Source organism: Neolamprologus multifasciatus, chromosome 7, assembly GCF_963576455.1.
Source record: "Neolamprologus multifasciatus chromosome 7, fNeoMul1.2, whole genome shotgun sequence".
Lineage (NCBI taxonomy): Eukaryota > Metazoa > Chordata > Actinopteri > Cichliformes > Cichlidae > Neolamprologus > Neolamprologus multifasciatus.
The window spans coordinates 5,699,967-5,715,526 of record NC_140445.1 but is presented as its reverse complement, the minus strand read 5'-3'; the positions used below and the strand labels follow the sequence as shown (position 1 = coordinate 5,715,526).

The window sequence follows — 15,560 nt, the reverse complement described above, 5'->3', positions numbered from 1 at the left end:
AAGTACCATCAGGCCAATATATTTGGCTGACCTGTGCTGCGTTCATGTCACAAATCCCTTTACTGTTGTAGCTGGTGGGGTACTGTTATTTATTTATTTGTATTGTTATTGTGTAGCAACACAGCTATGTTCGCATAATATAAACAGTGAAGGTGAAAGATGAACGCTAACCTTATTCCACTCCATAAGTTAATGTGAGGGTTCCTGATGGTCAGGGACAAATGCAATTGCACTGCAGGATGCTGTAAACAGACCAAACCTCAGTCAGGAGAACAACTCAAATGAATGACAACACCACGGATCAGAAGTTTGATACCATCATGGGGAGGCTCGCGGCTCTCCAACGGGAGATCGAGAGACCAGCATCAGTGTAAGATCAGCTTGAAAATTCTCGTGAGCTGCTCGTTTGGAAAGGAAATCAACAAATTCGGGATGAAAATGCAGACACCACCACGGCGCCAGCTGTATAGGCCCAAGGCTGAAGCCGGACAAACACTCCCTGATAACGACTGTGATATGACTATTCTCCCCATCCCATGCAAGGACACCTGGATTGGCTGGAGGACTGTTTACTTAGCCTGATAGGGCGAAGGACACTGTCTCAGCTGAACTATGGACACGCACACACACACACTTACACTGATAAGCACTCACTCATCTCCCCCCCCCTTTTAGCAACACCTTCGATGCTTCTTGTCCCCCGGGAACACGAGGCGGGTCTGGGCCCGCGCTGTAAAAGAGACGGCGCTGTGGAAGGATTGCTGCTGTGTTGCCTGGGGCTACTCCTTATCCCCTACCCAACCCTGTGGCTTGTTATGTCTTATTATGTTGTGACGTGGACATTCATGTGCTTTTTTGTGCAGAGGAGTTTTTTTGTTTCCTGTTCTCGTGCTGTCCTACCATGGAAGCACAGCATGAGGGGAGGTCTCTTTTTTTCCTCTTGTACCTTCCTGTTGTGTGGACATTTCGGTGTTTTTCTGTAACGCTACCTATCTCCGACTTGTAACCCCATGTAATGTTTGTGTCTTGTGTGTAAGGTCGGGGGGGGTCTCCATTTCGCAGCAGGGCAACCTGTATGTGACAAATAAAGGCTTTCATTCAACTGAGAGAATCCATCCACAATACCAGGTTAGTCATTAATATACTGCTGCATGTAGTTACATTGTAAAACTGAACTTTAAAATGAATAGTGGTAATAATAACCAAGAGAGACCGACAGTGATCACCGACTTTTTAGGGGCTTGTTGAGATTAAATAGAACAAGATACAAAGGTTAAAACATGTTAAAATAACAACAGCCTTAATAAACGCAGCTGCCAAATATTCTGAGGAGTACAACTCGGAATAGGAAGTAAAGACTTCTCTTTCAATCTCTATGAAATCTTTGCATTCAGTCCCATTTATCAGCAGGCTTGTAATTAAATTTCTCTGCTGTCTACATTTCCCCAGCTTACTAAAATACGATGAATTTTTAGTAAATCCATTTGGCTCTTCATCTTATAAAAGCACCCTGGGCTTTCTCAAGGTAAAGATCATCTAATTTAGTCTGGTACTCCATCAATTTTATTTTTCTGTTGTTTTTTTCCCCTGTTTTTCTGTTTGGTTTTTCTTTACTACAGCACTGAGTTATTTCTCGAAGTAAATTACTTTCATATTCTCATTTTTCCATATTGTTATTTGCAGAATTTTATAGTAAATTCTTTGATCTTGAATTGAACAAACTCCCATTTCTGTATAATACCCACTATTGATTCCTTATTTTCAGTATCTCTGATTATATGTCTAATTTTATCATAATATTCATCCCTATTTAAAAGGCTGGCATTGAATTCCCAATATTAATATCCCCTGCTACTAAGTTCCTTCCTTGTTGGTTCTAAGACAAGATCAATAAAGCAGTGATCAGATAGGGGTGCTGCTGCTTTCTCCTTTAGGGTTAAACCACGAATATTTCTTAACTCCAGGATTCATACATCTCCAAATGTCTGTGAAATTATTATCACAAGCAAAGTTCTCAGAATTTTATTCTGCTGCCTCCTTCCTAAGCGAGGCGCCCATCTGTCCATCCATTCATCTGGTGTCAATTCAATTCAATTTTATTTATATAGCGCCAAATCACAACAAAAGTCGCCTCAAGGCGCTTCATAGATACAGAGAAAAACCCAACAATCATATGACCCCCTATGAGCAAGCACTTTGGCGACAGTGGGAAGGAAAAACTCCCTTTTAACAGGAAGAAACCTCCGGCAGAACCAGGCTCAGGGAGGGGCGGCCATCTGCTGCGATCGGTTGGGGTGAGAGAAGGAAGACAGGATAAAAGACATGCTGTGGAAGAGAGACAGAGGTTAATAACAGATATGAATCAATACAGAGAGGTCTGTTAATACATAGTGAGTGAGAAAGGTGACTGGAAAGGAAAAACTCAATGCATCATGGGAATCCCCCGGCAGCCTACATCTATTGCAGCATAACTAAGGGAGGATTCAGGGTCACCTGGTCCAGCCCTAACTATATGCTTTAGCAAAAAGGAAAGTTTTAAGCCTAATCTTAAAAGTAGAGATAGTGTCTGTCTCCCGAATCCAAACTGGAAGCTGGTTCCACAGAAGAGGGGCCTGAAAACTGAAGGCTCTCCCTCCCATTCTACTTTTAAATACTCTAGGAACAACAAGTAGGCCTGCAGAGCGGGAGCAAAGTGCTCTAATAGGGTGATATGGTACTACAAGGTCATTAAGATAAGATGGGGCCTGATTATTTAAGACCTTGTATGTGAGGAGCAGGATTTTGAATTCAATTCTGGATTTAACAGGAAGCCAGTGAAGGGAAGCCAAAACAGGAGAAATATGCTCTCTCTTTCTAGTCCCTGTCAGTACTCTTGCTGCAGCATTTTGGATTAGCTGAAGGCTTTTCAGTGAGTTTTTTGGACATCCTGATAATAATGAATTGCAGTAGTCCAGCCTGGAGGTAATAAATGCATGAACTAGTTTTTCAGCGTCACTCTGAGACAGGATATTTCTAATTTTAGAGATGTTGCGCAAATGGAAGAACGCAGTCTTACATATTTGTTTAATATGTGCGTTGAAGGACATATCCTGGTCAAAAATGACTCCAAGGTTCCTCACAGTGTTACTGGAGGCCAAGGTAATGCCATCCAGAGTAAGAATCTGGTTAGATACCATATTTCTAAGCTTTTCAGCGCCGAGTACAATGACCTCAGTTTTATCTGAATTAAGAAGCAGAAAGTTAGTGGCCATCCAAGTCTTTATGTCTTTAAGACATTCCTGCAGTTTAACTAATTGGTGTGTGTTATCTGGCTTCATGGACAGATAGAGCTGGGTGTCATCTGCATAGCAGTGAAAATGTATGCTATGTCTTCTAATGATGCTGCCTAGGGGAAGCATGTATAATGTAAACAGAATTGGTCCTAGCACTGAACCCTGTGGAACTCCATAATTAACCTCAGTGTGTGAAGAGGACTCTCCATTTACATGCACAAATTGGAGTCTATTAGATAGATATGATACAAACCACTGCAGTGCGGTACCTGTAATACCTACAGCATGTTCTAATCGCTCTAATAGGATATTATGGTCAACAGTATCGAATGCTGCACTAAGGTCAAGAAGGACAAGCACAGAGATGAGTCCACTGTCAGAGGCCATAAGAAGATCATTTGTAACCTTCACTAAAGCTGTTTCTGTGCTGTGATGAACTCTGAAACCTGACTGAAACTCTTCAAATAAACCATTCCTCTGCAGATGATCTGTTAGCTGTTTGACAACTACTCTTTCAAGGATTTTTGGTATGAAAGGAAGGTTGGAGATTGGCCTATAATTAGCTAAGACTGCTGGGTCTAGAGATGGCTTTTTGAGTAAAGGTTTAACTGCAGCCACCTTGAAGGCCTGTGGTACATAGCCGATTATTAGAGATAGGTTGATCATATTTAAGATCGAAGAATTAATCAATGGCAGGACTTCTTTGAGCAGTTTTGTAGGAATGGGGTCTAAAAGACACGTTGATGTTTTGGAGGAAGTAATTATTATTATTGTCAGCCTGGCTACAGTGCTGAAGAGAAACCTGGGGTTGTTCTTATTTTCTTCAATCAGTGATGAGTAGTAAGCTGTTCTGGCTTTGCGGAGGGCTTTCTTATAAAGCAACAAACTATTTCTCCAGGCTAAATGATGATCCTCTAAATTTGTGACACGCCATTTCCTCTCCAGATTACGAGTCATCTGCTTTAGGGTACGTGTTTGAGAATTATACCACGGGGTCAGGTACTTCTGATTAGAGACCTTAGTTTTCACTGGAGCTACAGTATCCAGAGTTGTACGTAGTGAGGAGGTGAAATTATTAACAAGATAATCGACCTCTGTTGGGGTAGCGTTCAGATAGCTGCTCTGCTCTGTGTTGGTACAGGGCATTGACGATGATAACAGTGGCTGGATTATATTCTTAAACTTAGTTACAGCGCTTTCAGAAAGACATCTACTTTGATAAAGTCCACTCTCCACTGCTGCGTAATCAATTATTGTAAATGTAAATGTTATCAGGAAATGATCAGACAGGAGAGGGTTTTCAGGAAACACTGTTAAATGTTCAGTTTCTATGCCATATGTTAAAACAAGATCTAGAGTGTGATTAAAGTGGTAAGGGTGGGTTCTTTTACATTTTGAGAGAAACCAATTGAGTCTAACAACAGATTAAATGCCATGTTGAGGCTGTCATTTTTAGCATCTACATGGATGTTAAAATCACCCACAATAATTATTTTATCTGAGCTCAGAACTAAATCAGATAAAAAGTCTGAGAAATCAGACAGAAACTCTGTGTAAGGCCCAGGTGGACGATAGATGATAACAAGACTGGTTTCTGAGTTTCACAGCTGGGGTGGACAATGTTAAGTGTCAGGCTTTCAAATGAATTAAAAGTCTGTCTTGGTCTTTCATTAATTAATAGACTGGTGTGAAAAATTGCTGCCACACCGCCCCCTCGACCTGTGCTTCGAGATTTCTGGTAGTTAGAATGACTCGGGGGTGTTGATTCATTTAAACTAACATAATCATCCTGCTGCAACCAGGTTTCTGTAAGGCAGAGTAAATCAATTTGTTGATCAATTATTAAGTCATGTACTAACAGAGACTTGGAGGAGAGAGACCTAATATTTAATAATCCACATTTCACTGTTTTACTCTTTGGTTCAGATGTGGATACTGTATTATTCTTTCTTTGTAAATGTTTAAGTTGTTTGTTGCTGGTTTTTAGTTTGTTTTTTGTCTTTTTGGAAGCAGACACAGTCTCTATGGAGATGGGTTTTTGGGGGGGTAGCAGGAGGAGAGAAGCTGCAGAGAGGCGTGTAAGACTGCAACTCTGCTTCCTGGTCCCAACTCTGGATAGTCATATTTTGAGGGGTTTAATAAATTTGTCGATATTTCTAGAAATGAGAGCTGCTCCATCCAAAGTGGGATGGATGCCATCTCTCCTAACAAGACCAGGTTTCCTCCAGAAGGTTTGCCAATTATCTATGAAGCCCACATCGTTTCTGGGACACCACTCAGACAGCCAGCAATTTAAGAAGAACATGCGGCTAAACATGTCACTCCTGGTCTGATTGGGGAGGGGACCAGAGAAAACTACAGAGTCCGACATTGTTTTGGCAAAGTTGCTCACCGATTCAATATTGATTTTAGTGACCTCCGATTGGCGTAACCGGGTGTCATTACTGCCGACGTGAATTATGATTTTACTGAATTTACGTTTACCCTTAGCCAGCAGTTTTAAATTTCCTTCAATGTCGCCTGCTCTGGCCCCTGGAAGACAATTGACTATGGTTGCCGGTGTCTCTAGCTTCACATGTCTAACAACAGAATCACCAATTACCAGAGTTTGACCCCCAGCGGGTGTGTCACCGAGTGGAGAAAAACGGTTAGACAAATGAACGGGTTGGTGGTGTACCTGGGGCTTCTGTTTAGGACTACGCTTCCTCCTCACCGTTACCCAGCCGTCTTTCCCCAGCTGCTGGGGATCTGCTGGGGAACAGCTAGCGGGGCCTACGCTATCTTCGGCTGCACCAGCTACAGGGGCCTGGCTAGCTAAGGGTGAGAGAAGGGTGCAAAGCCGAGTCTCCAGTTCAGTAATCCTGGCCTCCAGAGCTGCAAATATGCTACATTTGTTACAGATATCATTACTGCTAAAGGAGGCCGAGGAGTAACTAAACATCTGACACAATGAGCAAGAAAGTGCAGAAGGGACAGGTGAAGTAGCCATGGTGCTAACGGGTCGGCTACGAGCTAAGCTAGCGAAACAGTACAGAGACAGTGAGTGAATACTATAAATTAGGTAGTGAGTACACAGAAAGTGTGCTTCGGATGAAGCACGTGAAGATTATACTGTGAAAAAAGAATGTATTTAAAAGTTGTTAATTAAACTGCTAAGCAAATAAGCTACTCAGAAACACCACTGTGTTTGAGCAGGAACAGGAAGCGATACTATACCACAGAGCGAGCGAACACCCTCGCTCTGTGGGAGCCGTGAGGTTTTTTTTTTTCTTTCTCTCACCCTCTCTCTCGCCCTTTTTTCCGCTAAACTCCGCATGCGCGGCCTGTACTTTGCGCTGGGCAGAGGGGGGAGGGGCGTTAGTTACACTTGCAGCAGCACAGTAACAGAGCCAGAGAGAAAGAGAGCAAGGGACAACAAAGTCACATTAGAAAGGGATAGTAATCATCCACTATTTTCAGTTGCAGATGATAAAGGATTCAGAAATCATGCAGGCCCATATGACAGAGAATGTGCATCTTCTTTTTGTTTTAATATTTTAATTTATATTTAATTGTGTTGTGGTTTGCAGTGTTTTGTGTTGTTTCACGTTAAATTTGGTTAAAAGGTAAAAGCTGAAAATTTAAATAGTTAAAAGTTTAAAATGTAAATAGTTGTTCTTTGTATTATATGATTTATTTATTACATTTTATGTGGAGTGAATAAATAAAGTATATTTATGGTGGCCCTTAGAGACAAAGCACGTACAAACTCCAAAACACGTAAAAACTCCAAAACGCGTAAAAACTCAGACGCACTTACAAACCCCGAAGCATGTACAAACTCCAAAACACGTAAAAACTCAGAAGCACGTACAAACTCCAAAACACGTAAAAACTCAGAAGCATGTACAAACTCCAAAACACGTAAAAACTCAGAAGCACGTACAAACTCCAAAACACGTAAAAACTCAGAAGCACGTACAAACTCCAAAACACGTAAAAACTCAGAAGCACGTACAAGCTCCAAAACACGTAAAAACTAAGAAGCACGTACAAACTCCAAAACACGTAAAAACTCAGAAGCACGTACAAGCTCCAAAACACGTAAAAACTAAGAAGCACGTACAAACTCCAAAACACGTAAAAACTCAGAAGCACGTACAAACTCCAAAACACGTAAAAACTAAGAAGCACGTACAAACTCCAAAACACGTAAAAACTCAGAAGCACGTACAAGCTCCAAAACACGTAAAAACTAAGAAGCACGTACAAGCTCCAAAACACGTAAAAACTAAGAAGCACGTACAAACTCCAAAACACGTAAAAACTCAGAATCACGTACAAAAAAGACAACAGAAGTACTCCAGGATGCTAGGGTGCAGTGTTGAGCTTTTGTTACCTAGTGGCTACACAAGCCAGCAAGTATCAACAACCGGATTTAGTGTGTGGTAGTAACAGGTAAATGAATTTTTTTTTTTTAATTATTTGAATAAATATGAGCGCTTGTCTATAAATACACAAACAATACGCACATGCTTTCAATTGTGTAATTTAAGTGATCTGGGTAGCTCTGTTTTGGAAGTTCAGTTAACGCCAGAAATGTGTTTTGGAGTTTGTACGTGCTTTTTGGAGTTTGTATATGCTTTAGAGTTTGTACGTGCTTTGTCTCTAGGGGCCATATATAAACATATATAAATATAACCACTTTTTTTTACATTAATAATTCCTTTTCTGCATAATTTTATATTATTGTTAATGATTAAATAATTAAAGCAACAAAACAACCTGAAGATCCGGTTCGGAGCCGAAAGAGCCGGCTCTTTTTAGTGAGCCGAGCCGAAAGAGCCGGATCTCTAAAAAGAGCCGGAAATCCCATCACTAGAGGTCATAGGTCAGCAAGAGGGAAGTGGGCCGAGGGCAGCATGGCTGATGATGACCGCGTGATCTCCAGTCTCAATAAGAGTGTAAGCACGACCAGCAGCAAACCCTTCAAACGAAGCCTTCGGGGAGCGCTCCTTTCTTTAACAGCTTCCAGAGTTTTAAGACTTAAAGAAAACTTTTTAAAGGAAGTGGGTCAGCACATCCTGCCAACACGGCTGATAGATGTCAACAGCAACTCGTATGCGTCACGATAGGCTATCAGTGCAGCCATGATTAATGAAATCACTCGACTTTAAGTCAGCAGGACACAGCTGAGCCCGGAAACTCCCTCCTTTACAGAGAGATGCAAATATTTCAAAGCTTATTGCAGTAAAATGATTGTGTCGCAGCACGAGGAAGTACTGCGGTCTAAGCCTTTTCAGTAAGAGGAAGTTCAGGCTTTATTCAGTGGTTTAGACTCACTCTGGACAGGAGTCAGTACGTATGAAGAAACCGAGTACTGACAGAAACATGACTGATATTCGTTGACCCGAAAAAGCAATAATGTTAAAAGAAATGACACTTCATTTAACTCTGAACGTGTCTGCTGTCAGATTATATTCTAATGCAGTTCCACTTTAACAGTAAATCATTGAAAACGTTTATTTTACTTTGAGAGGTGACGGGTTTCAGATCATAATTTACATTTTTATAGCACAATATTTGTCTCCTTTCCTGCACAATACCAAGAAGTTGGCAAAGGCTAAGCCGCTCTATAATAAGGCTGCTCCCTGAACAGTACGGATAGAAAGAAATAGTTTGTTTTTCCACTAAATTACCAAGAAATTAGTAACTGAAGCACCTGCAGTGCTTAACTTATTCATTTGTCTTCTGTAGCAGTGGTAGAATAGTTATGTTAAGCTTTAAGTTCATGTCTTGCATATTTCCACAACCATATCCATAATCACATACTGTGTATGCTACCGTTGCATATAGTGTATTATCTTATTTTTAATTTGTTTGTACTTTTTTTGTATTTTTCCTTCTGATATCTGTACCTGAGCTGAGGTAACGCAAAAATTTCCCCGTCGTCGGATCAATAAAGTCTTATCTTAAAAATCTGACATTACTGCCTTATTTTATTTATTTTATTCCTAGAGTATTTAAAAGTAGAATGGGAGGCAGAGCCTTCAGTTTTCAGGCCCCTCTTCTGTGGAACCAGCTTCCAGTTTGGATTCAGGAGACAGACACTATCTCTACTTTTAAGATTAGGCTTCAAACTTTCCTTTTTGCTAAAGCATATAGTTAGGGCTGGACCAGGTGACCCTGAATCCTCCCTTAGTTATGCTGCAATAGACGTAGGCTGCCGGGGGATTCCCATGATGCATTGAGTTTTTCCTTTCCAGTCACCTTTCTCACTCACTATGTATTAACAGACCTCTCTGCATTGAATCATATCTGTTATTAACCTGTCTCTCTTCCACAGCATGTCTTTATCCTGTCTTCCTTCTCTCACCCCAACCAATCACAGCAGATGGCCCCGCCCCTCCCTGAGCCTGGTTCTGCCGGAGGTTTCTTCCTGTTAAAAGGGAGTTTTTCCTTCCCACTGTCGCCAAAGTGCTGCTCATAGGGGGTCATATGATTGTTGGGTTTTTCTCTGTATCTATGAAGCGCCTTGAGGCGACTTTTGTTGTGATTTGGCGCTATATAAATAAAATTGAATTGAATCTCTTTAGTCTTCTGAACATTTAGAGACAGGTTGTTGTTCTCACTCCAGTCCACCAGGTGTTGGACCTCCTCTCTGTACTCAGACTCATCGTTGTTGGCGATGAGACCCCGACTGTTGTGTCATCTGCAAGCTCGATGATGTGATTTGAGCTGTACTGTGCAGTCATGCGTTAGCAGGGTGAACAGCAGTGGGCTGTGTTTATTCCTAGTGAGTCCAACTTCTTTACCAGCTTCTGGGGAAGTTAGGTTATATATTACCAGTAACTTTTCAGATCAAAAGGTGATAAAGTTCAGATTTTTTCACCATATCATTGATGAAACTTCCTTTTTTTTTTTTAAATTTGAGCATCAGGGACAAGGCTGTTAATTGTTAAGGTCAAACTTAAGCATGTGAATGTACTGTATGTGTGAACACTCGAGAGCAACAGAACAGGATCTGGGATGCACTGAACAAGTTCCTGAAAACTGTGGAACAAACCAAAAATGCTTATAAACATGTGATGCAGTGTGTGCACTTAACAAACAATGAAAATAGAGATTTTTCATTATTAAAATATGTAAAAGGACTCTGATGTGTGAGTGACGTCTATTGTTATATCTTACACCGATTAGTTTTCTCTGAAACGTAAAAAGAAGAAACAAACATGTACTCCCCCTCCGTCTGTTCTCACCTGTCATTTTAGTGATAAATATGTCTTGAATTCTCGAATTGACTCGTTAAATATTTAACCTAATTAAACCCTAAAAATGGAGTCATAAGACTTTTGTCCAAATGTTACCTGCAGTCACAACAACAGTCACCTGAAGGGGCTGAATACTGCAAAGACCCCACCGAACAGTTCATCTCATGCAGTGCTGATTTAAAAACTCTCACATATTTGGACAATCTATAATCTTCTAACACAAAAACATACAAGTGTTCACTGAAGTAAACACACAGAACAGTAGCAGATTTTTTTAAAATGTGTTTTATTTATTTTCATTTGCTGCTAACTACAAAATCTACAAATAAAAAAAGGGGCAGTTAACAAATGCAGTGCTCTCCAGTATGTGAACCCCTCAGCTGAATTTTTAGGTTTTTCAGTTCAAGCCAATTAAATGAAATCCAAAAATTCAACCCCAACAATCAAATGACCCCCTAAGAGCAAGCACTCTGGCAACGGTGGAGAGGAAAAACTCCCTTTTAACAGGAAGAAACCTCTGGCAGAACCAGGCTCAGGGAGGGGCGGTCTTCTGCCATGACTGGTTGGGGGTTGAGGGGCAAAATTAAATCAAACATAAAGGAGAGCACAGCGTATTTATAAGATTAAGTTTTATAAAAAAATTATAAAATAAGATTATTATTAGGGGTGCACATAAGAGGTCCGCAGGTGCACATGCGCTGTCAAAATAAAAGACGCACACCAGATAAGAATTTGCAACACGCAAGATAAGGAAGATAAGGTGAGATCTCCTCAAGATGTGGAAGATTCTCGGAAAAGTGGGTGCAGGAGGTGAGCTGGCTTCAAACAAATGATTTTCACGGCAGACCCTACAGCACATCTCTGTGCGTTCATCAGTTGTTTGAAACCAGCTCACCTCCTGCATCCACTTATCCGAGAATCTTCCACATCTTGAGGAGATCTAAACAAACTCTGTCCTCCTCCAGAAAATTTTATGTAAGCAAACACGCGTTGCAAATTCTTATCTGGTGTGCGTCTTTTATTTTGACAGCGCATGCGCACCTGCGGACCACTTGTGTGCACCCCTGATAATAATCATGACCCCACAGAGCGAGACCCCACTCAGCCAAAAAGCTTTGAGATGGCCCAGCAAGCTGCAGGAATAACAATGGCCACTGTGGCAAGACCCAAAGCTACTTTAAGTAGGCCAAGACACCACCAAGAATAGGTCTCCACAGTTTCCTTGAGTTCTGCAATGTCTTTTCTAAGCTGTGCGTTCTCCTGCGTGAGTTTATCTACCTTACTTTTAGCCTCGCACAGCTCAGCACAAATTCTCCTTTTCTCATTAAGGTGACCATCGTCCTCTGTCTGAGCCATTGTAATCAAATTCTGCATTACTCGATCCACTGTACCACTCAGTCTGCCAAATCTCTCATCAAGGTTTGGTACAGGGAGTAAATCATTTAACATTTCCTGTGCCATTTTTTTAAATTAAAAATTAAATTAAAAGCACAGTGTATTAGCTTTTTGAAAATGCCCCAAAGTAAACTGTGTTAAACGAGCTCTTTTATTTAAGGACTAGTGGCAAAGAATATGACGTCACAGCGATCGTTTGAGAAGATCAAAGGATCGCTGTGGATCATTCTGCGCATGCTCAGATCATGCGAATTTCTTGTCTATCACATATGGTCTGTATCCCAATTCAGGGTCTGCACGCTTGAAGTACGCACACTACGAGTACTACGTACGTGCGTACTATAAGTACGAGAAGTGAGGAAGTGCGAGGCTTGTGAAATGGGCGGTCTAGCCTCCGTCGCGCTGCCCAGGTTGCCTAGCAACCATGATACCAACCGCTGGAAACGTGTCATACAGCTTTGTTTGGCAGCAGCCCGTTTGCAGACCTCGTACAAATTGCTGTCCACCAGGGGTGCAACTTCAGCCCCACTCGGTGGCCTGGACTGTTGGGGAGGAAAGGTAGAGTCATCCTCCTGTTCCTCATCCATGTCCTCCAGGTCGAGGAGGTCGGAGTCGGCATCGCCCTCCGCGTCCTCGCCACCCGGCTCGCCCACGTTTTGATCGAGGAGGTCCTCGAACGATGGGGGCATGAGCGGGGACTCTTCTTCCATCATGTCCGCCCAGCTTGTGGAGGCTCGCGGATGACGGATATCGCTCGTAGCAGTAGCCGCCGACAGGCAGGGGTCCTGACTGTTTGTTACTGCTACTCTCAGCCTCCTTTCCAGGACTTTCTCTGGCATCAAAGCACAGTGTGGGCATCCCTGAGGGTCCGCCAGTGAAGCCTGAGCATGCTTGGCACCCATACAGACGATGCACATTGGATGAGGGTCCCTGCCCGAGATGGTGGCACCGCATGATGCGGGGCACGGGCGGGATACAGCCTCTTTAGCCTTCGGCTCCGACCTTTTGGCGGGAGTAGGAGCCGTAGACATGGTTAGCGGAAAGGGGTGAGACTAAGCTACACCAGGCTCGTCTCGACACGTTAGCCCACAAGTAGCTAGGACTAGCAGCGGGTGTTAAATCCGATCTAGTCGCGGCGGGAGTCAGCTCGTCGTGACACGTTAGCTGCACTCCGCTAGCCAATATCGTTAGCAACTTAATGCTAACCGAACCCTAGGTCGACCAACAAGCTAATGCTAGTGAGACGCTAATGTGGTTCGTGGCCTGCTAACAAGTTAATGCTAGCCGGACACTGAACGAACAGCTCACCGTAACGCGTTAGCCCGAGTCACACAACGTCGGCTACCTCGCTAACTAAAACCAGGAACCGCTGGGACAGCTCGCCTGACGCGGTTGCCGTTCCACAGTGCAACTCTAAGTACACTTCTTTCGAAGGACTTACTCAGCACGATCCAAACTGGAACCGGAAAAACTGCGTTCGGCGCCGTACTCCTACACGGGACGCCTGAGAACTGTTAAGCAGCTAATCAAGTTAGCCTGGATGCGCTGAGGGAGCTCAAAGTAGTTTCTCACGGGAAGAAAGCGAGAATGAGTTAGGAGGAGCTGGTCGGCCGTGTTAGTATGAGGGGGCGGAGCCCTGAGCACGGCTCGACAGGTCTGTCATAGACAGACGTGGTGTCATTGGAGCTTCCGTAGTTGGTCACGCCGAGGCGATTCCCATAGTGAAACACCGAGCGAAGTTAGAAAAAGAACGTGTCGTACAGCTTTGTTTGACAGAAATGAAGGAGAACATCTTTTGTTCATTTGGTTGTTTGTTTCTCTCGAGCTTTGTGTGATTAGTTGAGTATCTGAGGCTGAGACCACAGGACAGTAAAACATGATTGTTGGGCTTCATTTCTGTACTGAACAGTCATTTAAGATTAGCTAGTAAATAACAATTAGCTAATGTTGTTCATGAGACTAAAGTCATCTCACTTTGGTAATGTAAATATAATATGGCCAATATTATAGTTATTATATTAATCATTATTAGTTATTAGGGGAGACCGGGGTCAGTTGTAACACTTCCAATTTCTCCAATCAGGGCTAAGTTTCAAATGATGTGACTCATCCTGTACATGCCCAATTCAGTTCTGCTATCACATTTGCATCCAGTCCCATTTATCAGCAGGCCTGTAATTAAATTTCTCTGCTGTCTACATTTCTCCAGCTTACTAAAATACGATGAATTTTTAGTGAATTCATTTGGCTCTTCATCTTATGAAAGCAACCTGGGCTTTCTCAAGGTAAAGATCATCTAATTTAGTCTGGTACTCCATCAATTTATTTTTCTGTTTTTCTGTTTGGTTTTTCTTTACTACTAGTGATGGGATTTCCGGCTCTTTTTAGAGATCCGGCTCTTTCGGCTCGGCTCACTAAAAAGAGCCGGCTCTTTCGGCTCCGAACCGGCTCTTCAGGTTGTTTTGTTGCTTTAATTATTTAATCATTAACAATAATATAAAATTATGCAGAAAAGGAATTACTAATGTAAAAAAAGTGGTTTTATTTATATGTTTATATATGGCCCCTAGAGACAAAGCACGTACAAACTCCAAAACACATTTCTAGCGTTTACTGAACTTCCAAAACAGAGCTACCCAGATCACTTAAATTACACAATTGAAAACGTGTGTATTGTTTGTGTATTTATAGACAAGCACTCATATTTATTATAATAATTTTAAAAAAAAAAAGTTCATTTACCTGTTACTACCACACACCAGATCCGGTTATTGATACTTCCTGGCTTGTGTAGCCACTAGGTAACAAAAGCTCAACACTGCGCCCTAGAAACCTGGAGCACTTCTGTTGTCATTTGTACGTGTTTTGGAGTTTGTACGTGCTTCTGAGTTTTTACGTGTTTTGGAGTTTGTACGTGCTTCTGAGTTTTTACGTGTTTTGGAGTTTGTACGTGCTTCTGAGTTTTTACGTGTTTTGAAGTTTGTACGCGCTTCTGAGTTTTTACGTGTTTTGGAGTTTGTACGCGCTTCTGAGTTTTTACGTGTTTTGGAGTTTTTACACATTTTGGAGTTTGTACATGCTTAGGAGTTTGTACGTGTTTTGGAGTTTGTACGTGCTTTGTCTCTAAGGTCCACCATAAATATACTTTATTTATTCACTCCACATAAAATGTAATAAATAAATCATATAATACAAAAAACAACTATTTACATTTTAAACTTTTAACTATTTAAATTTTCAGCTTTTTCCTTTTAAACAAATTTAACGTGAAACAACACAAAACACTGCAAACCACAACACAATTAAATATAAATTCAAATATTAAAACAAAAAGAAGATGCACATTCTCTGTCATATGGGCCTGCATGATTTCTGAATCCTTTATCATCTGCAACTGAAAATAGCGGATGATTACTATACCTTTCTAATGTGACGTTGTTGTCCCTCACTCTCTTTCTCTCTGGCTCTGCTCCTGTGCTACTGCGAGTGTAACTAACGCCCCTCCCTCCCTCTGCCCAGCGCAAAGTACAGGCCGCGCATGCGGAGTTTAGCGGAAAAAAGGGCGAGAGAGAGGGTGAGAGAAAGAAAAAAAAACCCAAAAAAAACAAACTCACGCTCACGGCTCCCAATAAGGAGCCGGCTC

The 15,560-nt window shown here is 41.9% G+C and overlaps 1 protein-coding gene across 1 annotated transcript; it reads right to left on the bottom strand.

Annotated features, from left to right (window-relative positions):
* Positions 1-5,208: 5,208 nt before the first annotated feature.
* LOC146513603 (uncharacterized) lies at positions 5,209-14,137 on the bottom strand. The gene has a single exon (XM_085169182.1). It carries the CDS (start codon positions 12,946-12,948, stop codon positions 12,181-12,183), a length of 768 nt encoding a protein of 255 aa, XP_085025308.1. The 5' UTR covers positions 12,949-14,137; the 3' UTR covers positions 5,209-12,180.
* Positions 14,138-15,560: the final 1,423 nt, after the last annotated feature.